General features: G+C 40.5%; 1 protein-coding gene across 2 annotated transcripts; it reads left to right on the top strand.

The window, feature by feature from the left end:
- Positions 1-1,103: 1,103 nt before the first annotated feature.
- PHF6 (PHD finger protein 6) lies at positions 1,104-27,617 on the top strand. Of its 2 annotated transcripts, XM_061446281.1 has the most exons (11): positions 1,104-1,279; positions 6,102-6,281; positions 6,477-6,578; positions 9,903-10,036; positions 10,346-10,389; positions 19,956-20,122; positions 20,300-20,443; positions 21,614-21,718; positions 22,474-22,607; positions 23,220-23,349; positions 23,638-27,617. In XM_061446281.1, the coding sequence occupies exons 2-10, from the start codon at positions 6,144-6,146 to the stop codon at positions 23,347-23,349; spliced, it is 1,098 nt and encodes a 365-aa protein (XP_061302265.1). In that variant the 5' UTR covers positions 1,104-1,279; positions 6,102-6,143; the 3' UTR covers positions 23,638-27,617. The 2 variants fall into 2 exon arrangements, with proteins under 2 accessions (XP_061302265.1, XP_061302266.1); XM_061446282.1 differs by having other exon boundaries at positions 1,105-1,279; positions 19,959-20,122; positions 23,220-27,617.

Here is a 27,617-nt window from a genome sequence, read left to right as displayed (position 1 = left end):
TCGGCTGTGGCCGTCTTTTGTGGCTTATTCCCCTTTCCCTCCTCTCTGGTCCGTAACATCTCTGGCTGAGACCTTGCTCTGCTGCCTCAGCACAACCAGTGATTATTTTGGTTGTCTTTGAGTCCTGCCTTTACAGCTGTGACCCGGAAGCTGTGGTAAAGCCCCGACTTCTCCTCAGTGTGAGCCCACGAACAGGGTGGGCTCCCATTTGGGCAGCCAAGGGAACCATGACCACTCTAGCTTTAGCAACATCATAGAATGATTTGGGTCAGAAGGAGCCTTAAAGCTCCTCCAGCTCCAACCCCTGCCACGGGCAGGGACCCCTTCCACTAGAGCAGCTTGCTCCAAGCCCCCGTGTCCAACTTGACCTTGAACACTGCCAGGGATGGGGCAGCCACAGCTTCTCTGGGCACCCTGTGCCAGCGCCTCAGCACCCTCACAGGGAAGAGCTTCTGCCTAAGAGCTCACCTCAAGTCTCCCCTCTGGCAGGTTAAAGCCAATCCCCTTGCCCAAAGCCCCTCTCCAGATTTGGTCCCGTAAGATTTTTTTCTCCGGAGACAGCTTTACACTACTCCACCCCGCACTGTAAAGCACAGTCAGCCCTAGCCCCCTCCCCTCGGCCACATTCCCACAGTAATGCAGGGCGCTGCGCTACACCACGCTTTGGTGCTTGGGCCAGCTTCACCAATGTGCCGCCACACAGCTCCTCGCTATCACCAGCCCTACACCACCAAGTTAGAGGTGAACAATCCCCCGTGGTACCACACCGGGTGCTGGACGGGCGCTTTGAGCCCCACTTATATACCAACCCCAGAGCCGCGCCCGGAGCTCTGAGGGGCCGCCCCCCCTCACCGCGGTGCCGCCCTGAAGCCCTCCACGCATGCGCACATCCCCCGCAGCACGCCTGCGCGGTTCCCCCGCCAACGGCTGCGGGTGAGCAGTGCGCATGCGCAGCTCTCCCCCTCTCCCCTCCCGCCGTTCCCGCGTGCTCCCGCCAATCGGGCGCCGCCCCGCAGCGTCGCGCCGTCGCGGCCCGAGCGCGCCGTGCGTGCGTGCGTCCGTCCGTCCGCTTATGCGTGCGTGCGTGCGTGCGTGCGTGCGTGTGCGTGCGTGCGTGCTTGCGCTCGGCGGCGGCGGCGGCGGCGGCGCAGCGTAGCGTCCCCTGCCCCGAATGAAAGGGACGGTCCCGGCGAGCTGAGCGGCCGTGAGCGACCGGTGGTGACGGGCTGCGGGGTGCGCCAGCGCTGCGCCTCTCCCCGGCGACACACCCGCCACACGGGTGAGTGACTGACTGAGTGACCGCCCGGGTGCCCAACCGCCTCGCTGCCCGCCCAACTGCCGCTTTGCCGCCCGCCCGGGGCAGGCACGGAGACCCCGGCCCGCCCGTCCGCAGCCCCCGCGACCCGCGGAGCCCGCCCTGCCCCTCCGCCGCCTCGCCGCCGGTGCTTGGGCCTCAGCGAGCTGCACACCCCCGGGCAGGACCCGGCACCCAGCGCTGCCTGTTCAGGGGGCGACCCCCGGTGCCGTTACCCGCCCCCCGCCCCCTCCCCGAGCCGACGGCAGCCGCTCGCTCCGCCCGCCTCGGCCCGCTCCCTCCTTCCCTGGAGGATCCGCCCCCCCTTGTCTCCGAGTCCCGTTTCCCCCAAAATTTGGTGATCGCCCTTCCCGGGAGCTCCGCGTCCCACTGAGCCCCCCTCGGCAGCCCCTTCGGCGGGGAGGGGGGGGGTCAGGCCTCGCCGGTGCTTGTGGCCAGGCCTTTAAAGGGGGAATCGCAGCGATCCCTCGCCGAAGGGCGCCGCGCCGAGCCCCATCGTACCCCCGGGGAGGCGAGCGGCAGAGGTGCCGTTATCGACCCATCTCTTGCTTCCCAGGAAGCGTGGAAACTTTGCTGTGCCCTGCCCGATCCCCGTCGCTGCGGGCTCTGTGTAGTGTTTAGTTAACCTGTTCTGCTCTTATTGTTCAGACTTCCCAGCGTTGGGCCTTCCCCTTGCACCCACCTTTACCCCCTTTGGTTTGGGGCTTTTTTTTTCCTTTAAGGAAGTTACTTGGAGAAGTTCTTATCCCGCTTTTTCTAGTGGCTGTAGGATGCTGTGTGAGCTTAACTCTTGAGTAGAGATTTCCGTGGGACTTGTGACTTTGGGCGCTCAACTGCAGACCCCTCCTTCTCCACAGCTTCACCCCCCTTCTCCAGAATAATACCCCCAGTTATGGGTGATTGACTCCAGAAACTAGAAAGCGCCTAAAAGTTTCTTGAGCATAGAATCTGGTAGTGAGCATCTTGGGAAAGATGAACACAAATGTTTCCTGAGAGTCCAAACCTCTTCGGTGTTGGTATTTTACACCACTTGTGTACTTCTCTTGTAGGTTTTCTTTACGTAAAAGTTGTGATTTTAAAGTACTATGAATCTGGAATCACACAGCAAACCCAGCTTCCCATGGGAAAGCATAGTGTGGGGGTTACTGCCCTTTGTTAGGACTACAAGTGGGGCTTTAACTCCTAGAAACAGGTGGAAGCTCCTGAAGCGTATTTAGGCAATAAATAGAAATCAGAATGCAGGTTACTTTCTGTTCCTGGATGCTGACCGATGACTCGGGCACCGAGGGCATCCTCCTTTGCGCTGCTCTTTTATGTTCCAAAATCTATCATCTAGAACTTAGTAAACAGGATGCAAACTGTAGGAGTCTGTCAAACGCTTTGTTTTAAAGGTAAAAAAGAAAGGTGCTGTTGGGGGAAGCACTGTGAAGAATACCTTAGTAGACATTAAGAAATGTGAATGTAAATGAACCCCAGTTTTGGAGGGAAGAATCACTGAATGAGTTTTTCCTTTTGTGACTTGAGGGTAGGTGAAACTTTCCCTTGTTTTTTGAGACCAAGCCTATGGAAAACTTATCTGTATGTAATCATCTGTGGTTTGTGGTACACGTGTTCAGTTCTGGTCAGGATCTCGCAGTCAGAGGTTCCGTAGCACATCACTTTCTGTGATCAAACCCGTGAGACTTTGACAAATGAGATTCTGGCAACGGGATGTTTAAATGCTATTTTGTAAGTCTTTTATTCACTTGTTAGCTTTTAAAACATGGAAAAACAGAACTAGTGAGCTGTTTGGAAGGTGCGTTATTTTTCTTCCGAGGAAATGCAGCTGAATACTTGGCAAACTGGATTGGTTGCTTTGGGGTGATTTAACTCGAGAGATGAAAACTGAATTTGGAGTGTTTGTGTTCAGAACGACTCTGGATCTGTAGCAGAGCTGCGTGACTTGGTTCTTGTTGTCAAAAAAAATGAGTATTTTTAAATGGACAGGGGAAGAAGTAGGTTTTGGCACAAGAAAAGTGGTCCCAGGGGAGTGTTTTCGCACGTTTATGGGCAAACACACGTAGTTTAGGGAGAGGTTTACAACTGAAAAGCGTATGAAATATTCCTCATGCTCATTTATTTTCCTGCAGTTATTAGAAATGCAGGAAAATAAATAGTGTTAATATCCAGTGGTAATACCCAGTGATAGAGAAAAGACTAATGCAAAGAGTGCAGGATTGGAAAGAAGACTTTTAGATATCCTCGTAAAACGCTTCCGGAGTAATTTAATGTGATGGGGAAAAGAATGTGGGTCCCCTTTCTGGTGTACCCTGATGCTTTTGGTCTGTTTGTGTTACAAATAATTAAATTATTTATAATTGAAGAAGTATTCCAAACCATAGGATTGAGGGGTTTATTTTGATTTTTAATATCAACATCAGTGCACCATGAGGTAAATATTGGCATTAGTTTTAACCTCACTGTAAGCCTTAAAAAATCTAATGATGCCAGAGTACTTGAAGAAGTTGGGTTCTGTCAGGCTGTTAGCGCATGGGAAGGCACAGAGCTGAGGGCAGCTGACTGAGCCAGCTGTGAGGAGGTTCTTTAGCATCTTGGTGCCGGGAAAGTTACTATTCTTTAAATGAATGATGATGAGAGTCACTTAATACATTTTTATGTGTTCTATAAATTGCTTGCATTTCCTAAAATATGATTTTGCTTATTAAATGGAAGGAGAGCTGGGTTTTATAGCAGGAATTCTTATTCCTGTAAGGCAGTAGAACGTGTGTGTGTGTTCAAGTAAACTCTTGATCTTCCTTTTAAGAACTACTATCACTGCTGTCAATATATTGATAATACAGTCTGAATATAAAATGAAACAGACCCAAATGGTTGTGTGTATCAAATTCTTAATACCAAAGCAGAGCTTCTTGCATTTTAACTTAATTTAATGTATTTCTAACCCATCACTATGCGATTTATGTTAAGCCTTTTAATGTGACCTGAAAACAAAAAATCTTTGTGATGCTATTTTGCCCATGTCTTTTGTAGGGTATTCTTTTTTCCTGCTCCTAAACGTTATTTTTCTTTGAGTTTTAAGAATTATGTTTAATAATTTTAATTATTGTTTTTTAACTAAAAATCTGTATAAGTTTCCTTCAGGAATCATTCCTTCTTTCTACGCAGAAGAATGGTCTTGTTTTGTTTTTCCTCCAAAAGAATACAGTATAGTAATTCTTTTGTGTTTGACACTTAAGGACTCTATTGGCACTGCAGAAGGGTGTGACCAGTTGATCCAGACTGGCACATTTTTTTGTGCAAATCAGCAAGATCTGGAATCTGTGCATTCTTCTTATGAGTATGCGTCACTGGCTCCTAAACTGCTTTCAGTTAGGAAAGCCAGCAAATGAAGCTGTAACAGCTACAGGACAGACACCTTTTGATGCAGGAGTTTCATAGTAAACATCACAAGACACGCAGTTGAAACTGAAAGCTGTTGAAATAGGAGAGTGAGATTCCAGTGGGACTGTCTTTTAGCAGGATTAGATGCCAACAGTAACTTAATGACGTTCCTCTGCTTTCGATCAGAAACCCAGTGAGTGATCCGAGCGTTAGCACCGGGAAGCAGGCAGGTTCGCCTGTGCTAATTCCAGAGCCCAGGCATGCATTTTGGTGCACATTGCCACTGTAGCATGATTCGGATGTATTGCAGCTCTGCAGTTCTTTTGAATGGATTTCAGGGTGTTTTTTCCCAACAGAAATATCAAGCTATATAGGGACTTTTCTTACTTAGATTAGTCTAATGAAGACAAAGGCTGAGGAGGATGCTTTCATTGCAGTTGTGGCAAATTCTGACAGTAAAGCGCAGATTTCCAAAGTGAAAAGCTGTAAGAAGGTCTGTTTGAAGAGAATTGTATTTTATTTCTTGGGAAATGTAGAAGCAAATGAACACAAACTACTTAATACTGGTCCAAACAGCACATTCCGTATTTCCCCTTTTTAACCTGCAGTGTCTGCCTCTGGATTGGGACCTCGGTGTTGCAGTTTAAAATGGTAACAGGTGAAAAGTTTGTGATTCCGTTGGGTTTAATCTTCAGTTACTTTTCTAATAGCAGCTCTCATGCACTTACTGAAAACTGCAATGATATTCCTAAATTGTGGGTCTTGAAAAGGTTTGCATTACAGCAGGGTAATCGGAGATAACTGCTAGAATTCGGTACCTAATGCTGTTTGGCTGGCCACGATGTATCTCTGGAGTACCTAAAATGCCCAGGTTTTATCTTGTCATCTCATCCTCATCTAAGGGTAATAACTCCTCTGCCCTGAGACTTTGGGAGCACTTATAACGTGTTCTGGACTCTGGGGTTTATCTTTCCTAGTTGAAGTTGGTCTCGTGAATTTTATTGCATGTACAGGCAGTGCATTTTCTAGCGATTTCTTTGCTGTAATATAAAACTGTAAGAATGAAATGAAAGAGTAGCAGTAACCTTTTTTTCTCCCTAAAGACTGTGTTGTATTTTCCACTTTTGTATGTTTTCTACTCTCCCCTAAGTTTTGTATTAGCATCCAGAGTTTTATATTAATGTTAAGGCCTTTTTTTGCCGGAAGAATTAATTCTGCTTGCTCCTGCAGTATTTTCCCAGCTTTTTATGGCACTGTATGTTTATTTGGATACCCTGAAGTGGCGTTAAGAAAAGGGTAAAGAGGGATAGATCGCTTTCAAGCAATCAATATTGTATTTATAAATGTAACTTAAATTGCCTTTTGTTGATGGTAACATGCTCATTGCACCTTTTTTTCCCTGTAGCTTTGAGAGGATTGGAGTGGCATTCTGAGGTCATTTAAAATCATGACAAGCTCAGTCGGACAGAAAAAAGTCTCTTCAAGACAAAGGAAGTGTGGGTTTTGTAGATCTAATAAAGATAATGAATGTGGACAATTATTGATGTCAGAAAACCAGAAGGTGGCAGCACATCACAAATGTATGGTAAGTTACCATAAGAAAAAAGCAAAGGAATGTAGGGAGCTAGTAAAAGACTACAAACCAGTGACAAATTCACCCAGCTCTGGCTTTGGCACAAAGGCTTAATCACTGTAATTTGAAACATTGGTGGGTTTTATAGATGTGAATGTTCTGTATCACTTATACCCTTAAAAAATGGGTTTTGTTTTATAATTTTAGCTGTTCTCATCTGCATTGGTATCTTCACACACTGATAATGAGAGTCTTGGTGGATTCTCTATTGAAGATATTCAGAAAGAAATCAAGAGAGGCACTAAACTGGTAAGTCTCTATTTTTTGCTCTTGAAAATGGAAGACAATATTTTCTTCTATATAGTTTACCAGGAAGTTGTTCAGTGTATTATAAATATATATAAATATGTTTTCTGGTTTGTTGTTTTCCTTTTATTTTTTAAGTGCTCCCTTTGTCTGTGTTCTGAGGCAATAGACAACTTTTAGAAGATGTTGAAGTAAAATTGGTCTCTGACCTATGAACAGAAACCCACAGTAGATATGATTATACTGACATTGAAATGAAATTTCAGTGTCTGTTAACCAAGCCCTGAAGTATCTGTAGGCAAGGATAAAAAGTAGCTTGTTTATTCCAGTCAAGTTCTGGTCTCATGTAAATACCTCATTAGAAGAATTGTAGCTTAATTATGGAATTATTAAAAAATAAATCCAGAATTATTATTTTTACGGTCACTTTTTTCCTCATTGGCAAATGTAGATGGAGCAGATAAGCCAATTTGCAATCTCATTTACAGACTATGCCCGTTTTTAATGGGCTGCATATGAACAACAGCATTCCTATATTTATGTTGCTAATCTACTGAATCTATTTTCTGTTAGATTCCAGAAAGAAACCCACATTCTAGGGACCTCATGAGGGTATTATTGTGTCTTTATGAGTATTAGGTTTTGCTGCCAAAATCTGCATTTAACTACCAAAGTTAAAGTACTTTCATTGCTTCCTTTTATATGACTTAATAGATGATTCTGTGAGTTCTGAACATAGATATGTGGGTACAGTAGTGATTACAGCTCTACATGAGAACTGAGCAGCAATGACTTTCTAATTCCCAGGAAGCTGATTCATTATTTTTTATTATTATTCTTTTTTTTTTATTATTTAGACCCAGTTATTTTCCATTTGCCTTTTTAAAAATACCTTTAACAAATGATCAGTTCGCTCCTCACATTAAACATTTTCAGCTTAGTTATTTAAAGCGCTCTAATGCATTCACCAGGTCTTGGACTACGAAGAGTAGTCCCAAGTATTATTGTAGAACTGCAGTTGTATACTAATAGTCTAATATTTCATCCAGTGTTTCAATTGAATCCTTTCCAACACAGGGAACTTTATTTGCTCTGTTTAGCTGAAGCATAAAGAAATAACTCTTCACAAGTCATTTATGTTGTGGTTGGGAATTTTCAAAGAACATGGTATTAAATGGAACTAGAGATTGGAAAGAAACTTTTTTGATTCTTGGGTCTCTTAAATGTTTGGGTTTTTTTATGGTTCTTTTTATGTCATTGATGATTTCTGTCTTTCTGCTTCTGAATCTCTTTATGTTCCTTCACTGATGCAAGGAACAGCATCGTGGATGGATATATTCTTGGAGCTCAGCAGCTGTACATATCAGGCACTTTGTTCAGCTTTCTGCAGAAATCCTGGATCTGGTTAATCCATTAGATTGATAGTCCTGAGATATTTCCTATGTGGAGAGAATTTACGAGACCATTTTAGATCCTAATTTAAGTGCTTTATCTCTGCCTGTAGCAGTCGGAGAACTACAGCTCTGAATCCCTCTCTGGAGGATTCTGTCTTTCTCCGTTGACCTGTATGGGAAGCTTAAAGTGAAATGTTTATCGTTAGCCCAGCTACCCCCTCTCAGGTCTGCTTTCAGTTCCAGCCTGTTCCTTTATGTGGGAGCTCACTGAGCAAAAATATCTCAGCGTGGTGCACTGGGTTAAGTAATTATATTGATAGCTTGGACTAAATTTGTCTGCTGACAGACTTTACGTAGTTGCCTTCCTTCAGGAGGTGCTGCTGCTGACCAGGTATGTGCTGGAAACAGGCTTGGTCCTTACTGAAGTGACAGTGACTGACGTGTAGAACCTTTCTGATGGTAATATGTTTCTGTCTGAGAAAAGTTTGTGGGTTTAAACCTTACTAGGCAAGTCATAAAAACTGAAGGACTTGTCTAAATATTTGGCAGTACAAGGCACTCGTGATATTCTTGCTGTTAGTTGTGCATGGGAAGGCTTTTTTCAAAAGGCTTACTTATTTTGCAGCTTGTCAGACTTCACACGTACCTGTTCTAACTTGGGAACGAATTAATCTCCTGACAGTGACCATTTGGGCAGCAGGACTTGTATCAAGGGGATAAATATTTTATTCCTGTCAGGAAACATAGAGCAATAAATCAATATAAAAATACCTGTGGTCTGTTTTGGTCATACATCACGGTGTTCATAAAAAGAAAGTTTTCTTTTAGTCATTTCTGGCCTTGAGAATACTCAAGTACTGACTAAAATGGATGGACGGATATATTTTAAACCTAGGCTTTTATAAAGAGCTTTGATCAGCTGTAATTTTATTTTAAGCCATAATGTATAACAAATTTATGAGGTGAAATACTCATACCAGTGAGATAACAACTGAGGAACGGTATGTAGCTAGACCATTTCTGAGCTTGCAGAGGTGCAAACGGAGATGATCCAAGACTTTGACATTTTTACTGTTCAGTTTAACTTTGTTAAAATTGAAAACCAGGATGATGATACATAACATTGATGGGGTGTTTATTTGGCATATTTGGGACTAACAAGAACTTGACTAAGCCAGTGCTGCGGACAGGAAGTATATTCCTCAAAGACAGGGTTAGGTGCATGATAGTTGATGTATCCTAAGCAATGATGAGTCTACTACAACAAGAACTAGTTTTCAGGAAAGAAGTGTAAAGCAGCATGCTCCCACTTAACCTTTTCTGTAATATAAATCTAAAGAACAAAATTTAGTATCATTGAAATCAGTTCATTGTATTTAACAACTACTTCACTAAATTCAGGTTTTGGAAATGACTTAAGGTATGGGGAAAAAAAAGAGGTAAACTTAACTGCTGAGACTAAGGTAGGTTTGCAGGTCATCAGCATTTCTGACTGCAGGATTCATTGCCAAATGGGTGTCTTTTTAATTCCTTCTACCTTCGTAATGTCATTAAGTGTTCAACAGGTACAGTTTGAGTTCTAACTTCTGAAATGGTTGGTACAAACAGCTTGTCCTTGGGAGGGAGTTATTTAGTTGAACAGCTGTGTTGCTTTCATCACATCATCAAATACATTCCATGAAAGTAAATTACTTATTTTCTTCACTTAATTGATAATCTGATGGTTAATGGTTAATCTGATAATGTAATATGATGGTTCTGGCACTGTTGCAGAATTGCAGCAAATTTCTCCTTGATTAAAACCACCCAAGAGCTGAAAGAGCAACACCAAGTGCATAACTTCATTTATTTTGTCACCAGGGGTGATTACGATGTTGGTTTTGATCTCAGTAAGCCAACAGTAACATGAATTGTGCTTTCTTGTCCTTTACAGATGTGCTCTTTATGCCATTGTCCTGGAGCGACCATCGGCTGTGATGTGAAAACATGTCACAAGACGTATCACTACTACTGTGCTTTGCATGATAAAGCTCAGATAAGAGAGAAACCCTCACAAGGCATTTACATGTAACTATTATTTATTTGTTATCTTTACTTTTGTATTTATATTTCACATTCTTTGTTTAAAAAAAAAGAAACAAAACCCCAAAGAAAACCCCCAAACCCCACTTTGGAATCTAAACAAAACTGTTTTAAAGTTTTCTAATGATGATTGTGGCATTCAAACTAGTGATGTGCCAGAAAAGCGTATTTTCCCTGCAAGATTTGTCTTGGAAGTGGGAGAAAAAAAAATGTACTGGCATTTAAATTTAAAAGATGAGTAAATAATCTGTGAATCGTGACTGACTTGACAGTTTTCAACTACTTTGTTTATAGGATTTTATGTCGAAAACACAAGAAAACTACGCATAACTCTGAAGGTAAAATTATTCAATATAAATTTTTCCCATTGTAGAAAGATACTTGGTTACATTGAATTTTTCTGGAGAATAAAAATGGTTTCAGGAAAAATCAGAACTACATTTTTTTTTTTGAGAAACAATGAGTTTGGAAGCCCATCTGATTGCTGTATTTTCTCTAAACATTATTGGTTGAGGTAGAGAAAAACCTCCCAAACCATCAATTTTAGGATGTTCAAAAGATTTCATGTTCTGTCAAAACAAATTTGGGGTAAAAGTAATGCATTCCCTTCTGGGGGAAAAAGCTAGCTTGTATTTGTAGTTAAATATACACAATATTAACATCTAAAATATATTGTCAGGTTACAGCTGATTTTTGCTATTGTTAGTATTTCTAAATACTCACTTTAAACTATTAAATAGTTTAACTCTTCAAGTAAGAAGGACCCAATAGTAAATGCAGAGGTCTGTGATCAGATCACTTACAAATATAGTTCTGAGTCATTCTGATGAACAAAAAAAGCTGTGAATACATTCATAAAACATGTGCCTCTTTGCAGAGGAGAGTAGTGAAATGCATGAGGAATGATATGCCACAAACGTAGATAAATCATGTGGTCCGTTACAATTCCAAACTAGTTGTGCTGTTGTGTATTTATGCAGGGATTTTTCCTTTTCCCATTTTTCCACTCTATCTGAATTGGGTAAGCAAACAGTTGTTAGTTTACTTTTTGCATTGCTTTCAACTGAAATGTCATCAGATTTAATTAACATGTATGTGACTTTAGTTGGTGAAGATCACATTCATAAATACTGCAGTCTCTCTCTGCCAAATATATTTTTAAGTTAATGCACTACTTTTATGCTGTGGGTAGCGGATATATTAATGGTAAGGTTTGGATGTTAGGTCAGTGTTCAGAATGATGGTGAAGGCAGTAGAAAATCCCACATGAACACTTTATTTTTTGACTATTTACATAATTATTGTGCACTTTGTCTAAAACACTCTTTGATTTTGCTATTATGAGGTTTAAATAAGAAAAGCAGTATGCATGTTGTGTTATCTCTACAGAGAGACAGGGCCACATTCTCCTGTAGTTGGCACTTTGGTTTGGGGTTAGAAATACCAAAGGCATTTGAGTCCAGAGAGAGATCAACCACTTTACCTGGTATTTCAACAGAATCTTTTATATTACCTCCCAAATGGCTCCATGTTGGACATCTACCAAAAAATGCCTCCAATTCTGTATGGACTCAATGCCAGTGGAAGAGTTCTCTGCTTGGAATTCCTTGCAGGATCTGAACTTGTGCTTTCTTCAAGAGTTTCCAGAAAACCATGATCTCCACTGCTACAATGTCATTCTCTAACAGCAAAGGCTTTTCAATTTGATATGGATATGTTTGGGAAGATGTGGGAAAAAATTGCTAGAGGCATACTGGCTGTTTTCTTAAGTGTTGGTGATGGCAGTTTATGAAAGCATTAAACTAGATTCATCCAAAGAGATTCTTAGATTGAGGGTTAGAGAAGGAGGAATAAACACCATCATTCAGAAAAACCGAGGCCGAAGAACCCAATAGTAACTTATTTAGCATTGAACTTCCCACATGGTTTTGGTTTAAGGTATTTAATTATAGAAATATGTGTAGCTGGAATTGACTCCTTTGTTTTCTGGGATTTTTTTATGTAATATTTGACTGGAATTTTACCCAGTATGTTCTAAATGTTCCAAAGAGTATGTTCTCTTTGTAGTCTGCACAGTTTAGGGAACTGTACCCATAGGATATAATTACTTACAGTTAGGGATTTGATAATGCCAAAACCCAGGTCTCTTTTGTGATAGACCTCCTTTAAATTAAAGACTGTAAAAGTACATATTGCACCTGTCTTATGGCAATGACTTACAGCATTGTATAGCAACGGTATTTTGCTCCATTGAAAACTTAATTGCCTTTAGAAATAAACCGTGTGGTTTTCAGAGCCGATGAAGGAATTTTGTTTCTTAGTACTTAAATGCTGGAATCTCCTCACTGGAATGGTAACCGGATGGGGAGGTTAAGCTTCGTAGATGTATTTTGTGGGTTCATTTCTGAAGGAAAATGTTAATAGCAAAGAGGAATTTCAGTGTGAAAGAATGGCGGAGTGTAAAACCAGAAAGGTTTTACTCTCTTGGTTTTGTTTCATTTTCCTGCATCCTTGCTCTCAGCAGTGTTTTCATAACAGAATAGTTAAAGCTCATCTGTGGTTATGTCACTCAGTGTAGGTGCACAGAGTCACTGGAATTATCAGTCCTTTAATGGAAGCTTATTGCTTCTGCTCTGGGATGTAGTTTGTTTCTGTTTTTCCCTTGGTCAGTGTAGAACAGCTGGGGGGGGAGGTTATCCTTTGTTCTCTGTATCCATATTTAATTGTTGCAGTCCAAATACTTTTATTCTATCGCTTCTACTAGTGAATGTTCAAAGAGTTTTGGGGAGGGTTCAGCTTGATGCAGTTCAGAAGAGTTCATTTTCTGTAGGCTGTACTGTTCCTAATAGTGAGATGTGGGTATTATTTCCCTTCCCTAGAAAATAGGTGCTTTGGGGGGAATAGTTGTTCAAGTCTAAAATCTGGCTGATGTTGCTTTTGTTAGAAGTTCTGGTTTAAAAAGAATATCTATTAACCATTTAATAATGGTTCAAGACAGTTCCTTGGGGCTGCACAGAAATGTGGTTGAAGGACCTGTGTTAGAATTAAAATTGCCCAATCAGAACCTAATAAAAAGGACCTCTGAGATGTTATTTATTGCTGTCATGAAGTTCAAGTGGCACAAGAATTCATCAGACTGAGTATCTCTCTACTCATCAAGACAAAATTAATGAGCAATGGGAGTTCATTTTCCTTTCATTGACAGGAGTTGCTGAACTACCTCCTGTTTTTTTTTTGAATAGGAAAATATGAAACACAGCAGGAAAGTATTGTGCTCTTAAATTCATTATCTGTTACAGCAGGTTGTTGAGTTTGTCTCATTTATGTGTATGGCCTATCCTTCAGAGGATGTAGAATGGGAAAACTGTATTTCTTCTATATTTCCTTTGTGTGTGTGTGTGTATGTGTATATATATTTCAGAGTGATTCTTCTATGCTGTGTTCCCAGTAACTGGAAGAAGGACAAAGCGAGGTGCTTTCACAGTTTGGACTAGGCTGGGAGGTCGACAGATTTGTAGCCACTCAGAGGAGCAGAGCAAGTTACTGGAAGCTTCCTGTCTAGATTTGTGTCTTGCTGGTTACAAACCTAACAAAACAATCTGACCTGAACTCCAAGGAACAGTTTAATTTGCAATTTAGGCAAGCCGTCCAAGTTTTCAGTACCTGACAGGTTGCAGGGATTGGTGCCAGTGCTTTCAGACTATCACAGCTAACTGTTAGTTGAATTACTGTTCAGTTTGATACAATTGCATTTATTCCCTTTGAAGAATAGAGTATTGTTGAACTGAGGCTTTGGAACTGTTGGAATTTATTCCAGTGTACTGGAAATAGTTGTTGAAGAGTTGGAAATCTGGTATCTTTGTTCCCTGCAGATGGAGCTGCACTGGCCCCTGTGGTGAATTTAGAACAAGTTCAGCTGCTCATCAGTAGTTTAATACAAACTAAGATAAGGATGTACTTTCATTCTGCTGTGACATAGCACTAAAATAAAAATAATGGAGAAAGCAATGTAACTATTGTGGACATTAAAGCAGATGCTTGGGAACTGCAGGGTCAGAAAATAAAGTGTCCATAATAATTCCTATTGTAGCTGTCCTCAGCGCCTCAGGGAACTATGTTTCCACAGTGGAAATAAGGACATTCCCTGTCTCAGCATCCTTTTCATGTTATTCTAAAGATTATATGTGAAATCTGTGCTTCATATACTACTGTGCAAGTTGGGTCAGGGTAATATTTCTCTGTGAGACCTTTATCAACCCAAGTACTTTTTCAGAGCAATGTAAGCCAGAGGCTAGCAGGAAAAACGGTTGCAATCTTTTGGCTTTATAGTTAGGTAATATCCTGATTCATCTGTGGATCCTTTAATCAGGGTTGGTTCATAGTTGCCTTTTCTGTATCACTGTTCACAACATAAATCGCCTAACGTTGTATGCATTAGTGCAGTCAGGTATAAAAGTGTCTGTGATGTTGCAGTTGGGTGTCATTTCAGGTCTGCTGGTGGATGGTAACAAATCCTTCCTGAGCTCTGCTAACTCAGCCTTCTTGTTGCCTGTCTTCTGGAAAATGCTGCTCTGAACATGGCATCAAATGTATGCAGTAGGTCCAGGCAGTAAGTTAGCCACCTCCTATGCAGTCTGTTCCAGACTAAAGGAGGGATTGTGCAGAAGCACCACAATGGTGTTTTCTTATGGGAAACCCCACAGCTAATTTAAAGGGAAAAGATGTAGAAGTAATTTGGTGAATGGTTTGTCCTGTTTGAGGAGCTGCCCTGTGGTGTTTACGTTGTAATTCTCCTTCCTATCTAAGCAAGGGATAATACAAATAGAAACTTGGGCAGCCAACTTCTGCTTAACAGGTTTCTCATACCAGTTGTCACCAGCTTTCTGGTTATGCAGATAGCATATTGTCTTTGCCAGCCATTAGTTGCTTGGAAAAGCATTTAAATTGTATGCTTATGGAAGATTATTTTGTTCATTTTCTATGTTAAATATACTTACTTAAAGAGATAATCTCAGGTACTTCATAACATAGCTACTATTCAATCAAAACCACCTTCTGGACAAGAGTCATCAGTTCCTGTATCTGGTACTTCTGGAACATGTATTAGTGATGGAGCTAAACGGGTAATATAGTGTTTTTTCCTCTCAACTCTTATTTTCTCCATTTTAAATACGTTTCAGGTAACTTGATCTTTTTCCATTAAAAAGAAACAAAGCCAAAAAAACCAACCCCAAACAACCTAAAAATGATATTCAACATTCTGATTATTCACTTCACGTCATTTGCTGATAAAAGCTGCTGTTATTTCATGATGGGTTTACCCGATAATGAATTTGCTTGCAAGGGGGTTTATGCAAATCTCTGGTTCTTATTAATGCTTATAGATGCATTCATGTTTTTATAAATGACTACCAGGACAATAAGGTTTTGCCAGGTTTTTGGACATTTCTTTTCAATTTGAAATGATTATGTTGCCACATATGGTTCATTGGGTTGCAGCCCTCTTTCAAGCACATCTTTCTTTAGCATGCTCGGGAGCTTTTTTCTTTCTCTAGGTTGTTTCTCTTCTAAAAATCCAGTAAGGTTGCTTTTGTTCTCTGTCATTTTTAGCCTGTTTTATCCCAAATGCACTCTAAACTTAAAATACACATGTGTGATTGCAAATTTACATAACAGCTTGTCTGAGCCACTTCCTCATGTGGCATTTTGGCTTCTTTTTATGTCAAGTCCTACTTGCAGATATATTTTGCCAGTCGTGTTATCTTCCTGGTACAGACTTGGCCCCCTTCGCTTCTGGCTCAGTCTGTTGTTTAAGGTAGTGTAGGAGATGGATACTGAGAGCAGTATTAGCCTTTATTGTATACATCCTCTTTTTATTTGCTCTTTCACAACCTTTGAATCTCTTCATTCTTTTATTACTTTGTTTTAGCTTAGCTTTTGGAAAAAGGGTGATTCCCTGTGTGTTTTGAACTGATGCAGTATAGAATAGATGGGTGGTATCTCAACCTCTTCTCTGTCAAGCCTTATTATAAGCAGCAAAACATCTTGATCCTTTTTCCTTCTAGTCATGATAAAGGAGAATTTTTAGGTTTCTCACTGAAGTCTCCCCATTAACAGTATGTGTAATCCAGCATTTTGTGGTACCTTGTACTGCTCATGGATTTCTAGCATGCGCATCTGGGGCTCGCTGCTGCTCATCTTTTCACTCATCTGAATTTGCAGTATCATGTTCTTAGGTGCTTTTTAAAACATAGGATGTTTCCTCTTGATTTCTATCCCCACCCCTCCTCCTCAGACCATATTGCATATCAAGCTTGGTGTTCCAGATACAGCACTTAGGGACTTGTGAAGGAAGCTCGTAAGATACCTCCTTTGAAGACTTTTATGTTGAGACTATTGTGATGCTTTTAACAATCGAGGCAGTGATGGGCTATGGGATGAGGGGCATTTGAAGGACATCTAGGGGGTCTCGGGGGATTCAGAGGAAGGGTGATACCCATGAGAAAATGCCATCTGGTCAGGGAGGTGTTGAACAACTTTTTGTGTTTTCCTTAGTTCAAGCTGACATGAGAAGTTGGAAACACCCAACCATCAGATGCCAGGGAAACAGGGTAAGCTGGCAGTGGGCTTGAGGGGAGGGATAGGGCACAATCCAAACTGTGTATTGAACAGTCAAGACCATCCAAGGCAGGTGTATTTTAAAGCTAGTTACAGTCTCTTCCTGTACTGTTACTGTAGTTCATAGTGCTGTTAAAAATGAGAGGTACTTCAATGGCTTGATATATCAGTTTTGAAGACAGATGTAGTAGGGCAGATCCTCCCATGTCGGTGCTGTTAATGTGTAGGTCCGTGTCGCTGTTAGTAGGAGATCTAAATCTGAAGGAGCTGTATTTGAATGAAGGGGTCAGGTAGCATCTTGATCTCAGTGAACTCTGAACTTTGTGTGGAACTGTTAGTTTGGAGCACAGAGAAGGGGTTCTCCTATGAGGAAAACCCTGCAATGGTGATGGGGTTTTTTATCTTCCACTGAAACAATCTTTTCAAAATAGAGCATTTTTACCTTTTAAATCTTAAATATTCTAGTAATTGCAGACTAAAAAAAGCACTTGATTCTGTAAGGGGGCTGTGACATCTCGTATAAAGCATGGGTTTTCATAATGTGTGCTTGGGTTTTAGCAATTAGGATTCACTTCCAGTTTTGAAAGCATGGCTGTGGAGAGTTCAGGATGCACTTTAATGTTATTCAGCAAATAAGGGTGGACTAAGAGGTGGAAAGCATTATGGTTGACAGGATTGATAAGGAGCTTTGGAAAACATAAGGAATGTTGATGAATGGACTGCATTTCGCTTCATCAAATACAGTAGGGAAATCCATGGAATGCTTTTGGCAGGAATACTTTTAACTTCTTACTGATGTTATTTAAGGGGTCATGAATTCAATAGTCACATTTTTGTAAGACCAAAGATCCACAAATTTGGTTCAGTACAAGATAAGAGATTTCTTTTCTTTGAAGGAGGTTGTTAAAACGTTGCTGTATGCAGGCTGAGCAGTGTGATACCTAGATTGCATCATCTCGCTTGGGGAATTCAGCAACTAATGATAAATGAAAAGTGATGTTAGTAAATCCTGAGAAGGAAAGGGGAAGAGCATTGTTTCAGTAGATAATCCACGTTGTCATGGATTCTGTTTTTTCAGAGTAAAAGAAATGGTACTTTTATCATCTAATTAGAAAATAGTATGTATTAAAGCATGGGAATGTTCTAATAGATGGACTGATGGATTTCAGTAGCAATTTGGGAATATCTGTGTGTATCTGAATAACCTGTCATTGTAGAACAGAAAAATTTGCAGATTTCTATTCACTTCTTCCTCAATTTTTGCCTCTTTTTGCCTATACAACAGAGTAAAGCTCTGGGGGAATGAACATGTTGTGATGCATCTGGGTTAGTTTTCTGTCCTTCATTAGTGAATGTGCAACAAGCTATAGCTTTCTTGGGGATTAGCAAAAGATACAATAGACTGAGCTTAATAGGATACACTTGTATGCAGGGCCTTGGGCAGTAGTAATCCTCTACTCCAAGTTGATGGCTGTGGAGTATGTTCAAGTCTTTGACTTCAAACTTTAATGCGGTTGAGTCAGGAAATAGGAATTTGATTTGATTTTTATGTGATAATAGATAAGAAAGACGAGTTCTGGAGAAGCAGCATTTAGTCTCAAAATAGGATGTCTTGTCTGGATCCTGAGGCCTGGTACCATGATGATAAGTGCCGTAGCAGTGCTGTAATAACAATAACAATACAGTTAAGTGGCCCATTAATGTATAAAGAAGATGTTCCAAATCCTCTGATTAGGAATTCCTTTTGTTTGGGGACTCATAACTGATGTTTGTGGTTTGGATTTTGAGAAGTGAGTTCTTTGGGGGGGGTGTGGATGCTTCTGTGAACCAGTCTGCTGAAATAGATTGTGGTTTGAGCAGGGGTGGGGGTTACGTACTGAAAGAATAAGCATCCTCCTGTGAAAAGCTGATGATCAGGAAAGCTGTTAACAACTGAGTAGAGCGGGTTATTTCCTATTAGATAAAACTTAACTACATCATACTGGAAGCAAGCTTAAGATTGCAGAACTGATCTATATTAACTGTAGAGATTTGAAGTATCAAAGGGGGGAGTCTGTCAGAATGCTGGGCTATGCTGGACCTGCTTGAGTGAGTCCAGAGGGGGCCACGGAGCTGCTGCGAGGGCTGGAGCAGCTCTGCTCTGGAGCCAGGCTGAGAGAGCTGGGCTGGGGCAGCCTGGAGAAGAGAAGGCTCCTGAAGGGGAGACCTGAGAGCAGCTCCAGTGCCTGAAGGGGCTGCAGGAAACCTGGAGAGGAGCCTGGGACAAGGGATGTAGGGACAGGCCAAGGGGAATGGCTTTAACCTGCCCGAGGGGAGACTGAGATGAGCTCTTAGGCAGAAGCTCTTCCCTGTGAGGGTGCTGAGGCGCTGGCACAGGGTGCCCAGAGAAGCTGTGGCTGCCCCATCCCTGGCAGTGTTCAAGGGCAGGTTGGACACAGGGGCTTGGAGCAAGCTGCTCTAGTGGAAGGTGTCCCTGCCCGTGGCAGGGGTTGGAGCTGGAGGAGCTTTAAGGTCCCTTCCAACCCAAACCAGGCTGGGGTTCTGTGATGCAGCAGCTGAGGTGACATTTTCAAAGGCACTTGTCAGACCTCTTTGGTGTGTCTGTATTAGAAATACCCGTTCTTACATTCTTAATGGTCTGTAAATCTTTTATCCGGAGTACTGTCAGTGTGGGTGATTTTCTGTAAGCTGGTAGCTGCTTTTAGCTGTCGATGTAAAAATACACTGTGTTAAAATGAAATCTGGGTTTTGTTTCATGGAGACAAAATACATTTCAGTATTAAAACTCGGTGTTGATGTTACAGTCAAAATGGGTGAATTTTGTCTTAAGTCGAAAGGCATCATTTAATATAAAGCAAGGAGAGAGGTGTTATTTGGATACACTGCCACAACATCAAGGGCAATTTACATTGGAGTTATGCATCTTAAATTAAAAGCTTATTTCATGGTTGAAAACATTTTCTGATTTCAGTGTAGTTTAAATGCATCTTCTTTTCAGTGGAGGTGAATAGATGTATCTGAGGGCAGGTTTGGGGTCTGAAAGCAGACATTCTATGAAATGCTAAACCTTCATATGTTATAAAGGTGCAAAGATGTGTGATCTATATAAAGAAGTAAATGTTTTCAGGATCTGCAGTTGCATGTTTGTCACAAATGGGGGAAAAGCTGCTGGTTTTATTTCTGGTTAAAATACAGGAAATACAGGTTATGTCTGGTTTGTTGGTTTGGTGTCTTTTGCATAAGATCTTTTAGAATCTTATTTGATGATGTTTTCTGACTTCTAAAGCAGATTTAGAAGAAAGTATCAATGAACACGAGTTGGAGCCTTCACCTCCCAAAGGAAAAAGGAGGGGTCGTAAGGGAAAGCCAAGGAAAACAAACTTAAAAGGGCAATCAGAAGACACTAGATCTACGTCCTCACATGGCACAGATGAAATAGAAAGCAGTTCCTATGTAAGCAGTAAATATGCTCAACTTCTTAGAAGACAGAATTGCGTGTTTCTTCTCTGCAAATACACTGTTTCTTAAAGCTTGCATTTGTCTGAGCCTCCAGCTGGTGGCCACAGGCTTTTAAAATGAAACCTGATTTGTAACCCAGCAGTATATTTTAGTAAAATGTTTTTCTTTCAGAGAGACAGGTCTCCCCACAGAAGCAGCCCCAGTGATACAAAACCTAAATGTGGATTCTGTCATGCAGGTGAAGAAGAAAATGAAGCTAGAGGAAAGCTTCATATATTTAATGCCAAAAAGGCAGCAGCACACTATAAGTGCATGGTGAGTAACAGCGTTGTTGTGAACCAGTCTATCACGTGAATTGTGTCTGAATTGCTGTTTTACATTTTAATACAGCACCCTCACATGTAATTATGCATGAGGATTGTCTGTGTGCTGATGATCTCTTTAAGCACTGAAATGTTGCAAAGTGAGCAATTCATTTATTTTCACTGTGGGCAATATGGATAGAAGTTGGCTACGTGCTAAGAGATGGAATTAGCTCAGGGCGATGCTTTAGCTTATTGAAAATGCTCCCTTAACATCTAAATGCATACACAGTATTTACAAAGGAAATCAGAAAACGGTTTCAACTAAAAGAATCCATTACAGAAATGAAATCCCTTTACTCCACAGGTATTCAGACAAAATCAGGGAAGAATCCATGAATTTCATTAATTTATTGACCAGTGAATTCAGAAGTGGGACATGGAAGTTTTAGAAAACCCTCCTTGCCTTTAGATGATCATATTTGGAGAACAGTCAGCCTGAAAAGTATCTGCTAATTTCCATAAGCATGAGCAGATATTGCTAGTCCTATGAATGAGGTCGGGCTTTGAGTAACAAACCTCAGTGGTCCCTGTTGTACCTCAAAATGAACAAATAGTCCAGGCAGTCTGTGGAGTATTAATTGTCTTCCTATACTTGAAGCTGCTGTGTGCCAGCAGCCTTGCATCTGGAAGTGTTCTTCACTACCTTGTGTACCTGAGCTTTGGTTTTAAGACAGTTTAAACTGAATATGCCAGAGTGATGTTATTAGGGATGGTACTTCTGTGCTCTGTTGTCAACCCTCAGGACTTTTCAGGTATGTTGGCATCGGCTCTGCCATGAAGCTGAATTATAACTATATCACAGGGAAGGAAATGGAATATTCCCCAAAAGTTGGGTCATGTGATTGATAATATTGCCCATTTATTGTGTTTTCAGCATGTCATTATTTCTTGTCTACTTCTTTGTCTTTTAAAATACATTTCTCCAAGGCAACGGTTAAAGCGGACGGGTAGGTACCAGGAGGAATACCCATCATACTCATTGCTCAGCATGGTTTTGTCCCTAGTTGGTAAACACATGCTGTGTGAAACCACAGAAGGGACGTTCAGTACTCTGTTATGCCAATACAGAGGAAAAATCTCTAATCGCACTGAAGTGATTTTTGACTTGCTTGTTTTACAGTTGTTCTCTTCTGGCACTGTCCAGCTAACAACAACTTCAAGGGCAGAGTTTGGTGATTTTGATATCAAAACTGTACTTCAGGAAATCAAGAGAGGAAAAAGAATGGTATGTATCTGCAGAATGGGATTCTACTAAGGTGTATGTGGCTTTGCCTCCTGCCTTTTGTGAAACAGTCTTTTCCATCTGTTTTTAAATGCAAAATCTAAATGTGTTGTTAATGTCACAACAGGTAACCAGGTAGGCATCACCTTAAAAATTAGTGGTGGTTTGGCATATAGGATTATGTTCTTTATGACAATGTACATAGTAAATTACTATTAGTCTTTCTGTAATCATAGGATAGCAGCTTTGGATCCTGTGTTTCTTACAGCACAGTGTCAAACTACACATAAACTTGGAGAATATGTTCTTGCAGTGATGTGTTTCCAACTGTTTTGATGTTTCAATACGAAAATGTATTAAGGCCTCTGAGGTGAGGACGTTGGTAAAATGTCACATTGTATTTTATTAAGATTCAGGATGTTTCTAAAGTGATAAGAAATAAAGGGGGAGGGAACAACCCCTAACAATATTGTTCCTTGAGAAAAAAACATTGAAGATTCCCCATATATTAAGACACTAACTTCAATACCAATAAAATGATCCTGGAAGTGCAATAATACATGCAATTTTAAATGCAATGGACAGCTAAATCCTGGTCTTTGGGGTTTAATAGGTTAGTATTATATAACTTGCGTTTTCCTGTATCTTTGGTTAATTTTATATTGGAAGGATGATCTGCCAGAGAAACCACTCTGTTCCAAAAGGTAGTCATAAATATGAGGAACACTAAACTGAATACTCTTCTTTCCCCTGCACAGAAATGCACACTTTGCAGCCAGCCTGGTGCTACTATTGGGTGTGAAATTAAAGCCTGCATAAAAACATACCATTACCACTGTGGAGTAGAAGACAAAGCTAAATACATTGAGAATATGTCACGAGGAATTTATAAGTAAGGACCTACGTCATTCTTGAATTTATATTGAAAGTGAAGCTGTTTTATGGCACATTTTCTGCCTGACTTGGCTTGTTAAGTATATTATTGAAATAAAAAAAAGATTTCATTTTAATTGGTGTTTTTAAGTAATTGTTGACTTTGCAAAATGCTCTTTTAACTTAAAATCTGTGTAATAGTGTTGTCATATGAGAAAATCCATTTACTTTTATTGTATTTTTCTCCTTGGTTAATCTGTGATTTACCTTAAGGAAACCCTGGGCAATTTCTGTAATGATTTTTTCACGTTGATATGTTTTATAGCTAATTTGGGGGGGGGGGGTTGGCTCTGAACTGCTGGTGTCAGTGGAGTTGCCAGAGTGGCTTTGCCACAAGAGGGCATTCTCTGTGCAGTGCAGCAGCAGTTCTCCAAACCCAGCATCACCAAAGTTCTGTTGCCTGGTTTTCGACCTTGTTTTCTTTCTCAGTTTAACTGATGCCTGACTGAAGACCATGAATGTGCTCAAAGAGTTAGTGACAGGCTTGTAGCACATCTCCAAATGACTTGGGAGGAAGGTCGGGTGTAGATACTTTCAGTCCAAGTCCTAACTGTTTCCTTTGTTGTACTAGACTCTATTGTAAAAACCATAGTGGAAACGATGAAAGAGATGAAGAGGATGAAGAAAGAGAAAGCAAAAGCCGTGGCAAATTAGGCACTGACCATAATGACATTCCTCAGCAGCAGCTCAATGGAAACTAGGTATGGAAGTTCCTCCTGACAGATCTGTTACCGAGACCGAAACGCAATATACATTTAATGTAGTTTATTGCAGTGAAGTATTTAGTGTATGCAGAGAAGTACTTTTTATTGGCAGACTGTAGAAAACTGGGGAGGATTTGTTGTTTCTTTTAAATCCAGCTGACTTTGTAACAGTCTAAGCAGGGAGGCCCTCATTTCTGTTGCTAAATCTAGCTGTAATGTCAGAGCTGCTGAATGCTTTTCTGTATGATTTTAAATTTACTATTGTTTTCATCGTTTTTCAAACAGGTTCAAGGGACAGAGTTATAGAACTGGGAATGGCTAAGACATCATAACTACTAATTCTTTTAAATTGTTTTCTAAACTCAGAAAAGGGTCAGTAACTTTTTACTGCCCGCCTCTGTTAGAAGTTTCATTGAACTGCCTGAAACGTTCATGTGTGTGAGCCTTCAGTAAGTGGCAGAGTTTTACATGTCAATATTATGTAGTTTGTAGTCTGCAGTGTCTGGAAAAAAAAAATGAAACACTATATAAATGATATGTAATATGTACAGTGTCAAAAGTTAAGGCAGACATTGAAATGAAGTAAGATCTATATTTCTGGACTGAATAAAATCCTTAAGATTTGGACCGTGTAAGTTGTTTAGTGGATTCATGCAACGAGGGAAGGTCTTAGCTTAGTTTAATGAACAACATGGACAAGCTCGTGGTGGCAACAAGCTGGTACGTTGTGATTTTGCATTCTCTTCATACACAAGTTACGGAGGCTGTACATGGGAAAGCTGCTCTCTGGTTTTGCTTGCAAAGCACACAGTAGAAAAGGACTCAGTGTACACCAAATCACGCTTGAACATTTCAGGTTGTTCCTGTTGTGATTGCTCATTCCGCCCAGCATTGTTTGCGGGAGATTTACTTGAGCAGCTGTTGGTTCTGAGCTGTGAGCTTTAGAACTCATGCCAAAGGGCTGTAGTTCATTCTTTTCCCCAAGGACCCATCCCTTTCTGTGTCCCTGATTTACAAAGAACACTTCACCAAGTGTGATTAAAACCTTACTCTACAAATGTTTGGACTCTGCAGCCCAATCTCTTTTACTTCAGAGAGTTACAACTCTTAACTCACTATGGAATTTAGCCACCGTATCTGACGTCCATACCTCAGGTGTTCTGTGGTGTGTGGAACACTTCATGTTTTGTCCAGAATATGCATAAAGGTCCCATATTCTGTAAGAAGAATGAGGAAACAAAACAACCTTTTTTTTTTTGCTAGATTGGTATTTATTTTTTAATCTTATGACCACTATATGAGAAATTTTGCTTATCATCATTATTGTTTTAGCGATTATTTTTTCTCTTTCTGTCAAGTCAACAATCGCATCATGGAATTCTACTTGCTAGAGTTTGATGTTCCTGTAGGGAATAATCATATGTAGACTATACCAAACTTAACAGGTCAGTCCTGTGACTGCTGTCAAAACACCTTGTCATTTCTAATGGCTACTAGCTTCTTCAATTGGTCTGTTAAAGCACATGCTCAGACTTAAATAAAACCAAAAAGCTGAACCTAGTCCACATGTTTGTCTGTTGCTATCGCATCACCTTACTTGTTTGTTTAGGGGTTTGACTTGTTTCACTCTGAACTCCCAACAAAACTCCTGGATTTGAAGGAAGGAAACAAGCAAAAGACACTGATTTGACTATAAACTGCTACAGTTCTTCTGTGATTGGTATTGCAAAGCCAGTTCATTTGTAACACGAGTTTCTGTAGCATTTTTTTACTTGTATTTTTAAGAGATTTAACGTGTGTCATTTGTCTTCTTATGCATTCCCTTAATGTCTTGAGGGACTCAATGACTGTATATTGGAGTTTCTAACATTTTACCTGTTAGAATTCAATCAATTCTGTTTGCTTTCCTGGAGAATAATGCCGTTTGGAAAGAACTCTTTGCTGTGTACAGAAAATATTCAGTTCCTGCTCTAAACATGATGCCATTGATCATTTTTCTTTTGTATTTGTAACTTTCACAATTAAAAGCGTGACTTGAATTGCAATGACAGATCGATTATTGCCAGTGTCTATCGAGGTGTGCTGTTTCTCCTAGAACACGACCGTTTTTCAGCCACTCAGAACAGTTTTAGAATGCAAAATGCCATCCTTCAATGTTGAAATGACTTCTAGATGCGTGCCTCAGACATGGCCCTCCCATGGTAAAAAGGCACTTTGTTTGCAGCTACTGTATTTTAACTGCGGTTGCATGGGGTAAATCTGCCAGCATACTGATTGTATTTGAGACTGAGCTCTAATTCATAGTGTGTCGGTTGCTTAGTGTAATATTCAGTCCAGTCATTCATCTCGTAGGGAATAGATTACCCCATTCCATGCCTCGAAGAACCAGAGCAGCACTTTACCTTCGGGTAGCAGAGAAGTAAGTGGCTGGTTTACCTGTTACCTCTTTGTGCTGAGATGGCCTGTCTCAAACTGTCATTAATTCATGGAAGCCAAGTCGAAAGCAAAACTCTTTCTTATGAGCCTCAAATGTGTCATAACTGACTTCAACTCATGTATGCTGGGTAAAAGTGCCTTACAATGTACAAATTGTATTTATATGTTCCCAAGTAGCATCACCTGCTGGGGAGTAATTCTGTCGTGGAGTTAATATTTAGAAGAAATGTACCTCAGCAGTGTATTTACTGTACATCTCTTACATCCTTAATTGTAGTTTTCAAAAGCATGACAATGTATGATAGTATCCAACATTTACATCGTTTTTTTTAAGACAAAATACTGCCATTACTGTCTTTTTATGTGTATTTTAGCTTGGAATTTCAGACGGTCTGTCTGATGTTTTGGGTTGGTTTTTCTTTTGGTAAAGCAATGTAATCTTTGCAAGCGTATATTGAAGATTCTTCTGGAGCATCTACCAGAATGTTAGAAGTAAAGAAAGTGCTCTATAGGTGAAATAGGTATGTTTCAATTAGGTAGGTAATGCAGTCCATTTGTTACCAAGAACTTTCTTTAATAGGCACCTTCTGCTTTCATCTCGCAATCTGAGAACTCCTGAATTTAACAAGACTTGTCTTAGGAAACTGGTTTCACTTTGTTTTTCCTTTCTTTTTGGCCTTTGGGCATTTCTTTTGCTCACAAGAGTAGTTTGTGCTGTTAAAGATGCCTGGAACCCTCTGAGAAAAGAGGTTTCTCCCCAACTCACTGTATCTCTGTATGAAGAGATCTTCCCAACTCACTGTTATCTCTGTATTAACAGATCTGTGGTTGTGCTATACCAAGAAAGGACGGTACCAAGGAAGGACAGGTATCAGAAGGGTACTGTTCAAATAATTGAGGATACAGCTGGTGTCATGCCAGAGTCTCACACACTGTAGCAGTAAGCTGGGCTGTCTCTGCGTTGCAAGGAAGGGTGAGAGGCTGGTTCAATGCAGCGAGCTAGGATGAGGTAGATGAGGTGATCAAAAGCTCTCCTCCTTCAGCAGGGCCTGATCCACAGGAGGTAGGTTTTGTGAGAAGGCTGTAGGAGTTACACCCAGACTCCACAAAGTCCCATCTTCATGTGCAAAGAGCTCTGCTGATCTAGGATGGTGTGAGTGTACCGAATCTGGCCCTAAAACATGGAATCAGTGAGGAGAGCTTGCTTCTTACTGCTGCCTGTGTGAAAAATAACCTCATGTTAAACCAGAGTGAAAGATGAAGAGGTGATAATCTGTGTGAAATATCAGACTTCTCTGGCAGGTGATAATCAGTGCATTCCAAAAATATTAATATGCCAAATCAGACTGACAAGAAAATTAATCCTCATTAGATGAAATTAATCTTAAAAGAGAACTGAAAGTACATTATAGCAAATAGGAACTCTTCTTCCATGTCACCAGACTCCACTGTATTAGTGATGGGGGTTAAAAACCAGAACACAGCTCTTGATTTCTATACTCGTTGAGGCAGTTTCTATATATGCATATATATGCACATCCATTAGCCAGCAGTGACATCTCAACCCTTAAAGAATCCTGGAGAACTGTTGCTTGTCAAAAAGCACTCAGGTTAGCCTAATGTTTGCAGCTTTTGCTCTAACATACATTTACAGTAGGTGTAAAGACAAGGAATGTATGAAAGAGGGTAAATGCATTCCTATCTACAATGTTATGTATATTTTGTTCCTGTTATATTGGCTTTACTTCCAAAGTTGTAGTTTGCAGTATTAGTTTCTTTTTATTGGTATCCTTGCATATATATATTCAATAAATGAGTTAAGAATTTCA

This window comes from Pezoporus flaviventris, unplaced genomic scaffold, assembly GCF_033815535.1.
Source record: "Pezoporus flaviventris isolate CSIRO_AGI_PZ_B2104156 unplaced genomic scaffold, CSIRO_AGI_Pfla_v1 ptg000005l, whole genome shotgun sequence".
NCBI lineage: Eukaryota > Metazoa > Chordata > Aves > Psittaciformes > Psittacidae > Pezoporus > Pezoporus flaviventris.
Note: the sequence above shows the minus strand (reverse complement) of the source record. Positions and strands in the feature narration are given on the sequence as shown.

Bases quoted from the DNA above. Each gene is read 5' to 3' on its own strand.
- PHF6 (XM_061446281.1), top strand. From the start codon at position 6,144: ATGACAAGCTCAGTCGGACAGAAAAAAGTCTCTTCAAGACAAAGGAAG. The intron at 20,123-20,299 runs GTAAGCAGTAAA...TTTTTCTTTCAG, and splicing joins AAATAGAAAGCAGTTCCTAT to AGAGACAGGTCTCCCCACAG. The intron at 22,608-23,219 runs GTAAGGACCTAC...TTGTTGTACTAG, and splicing joins ATGTCACGAGGAATTTATAA to ACTCTATTGTAAAAACCATA.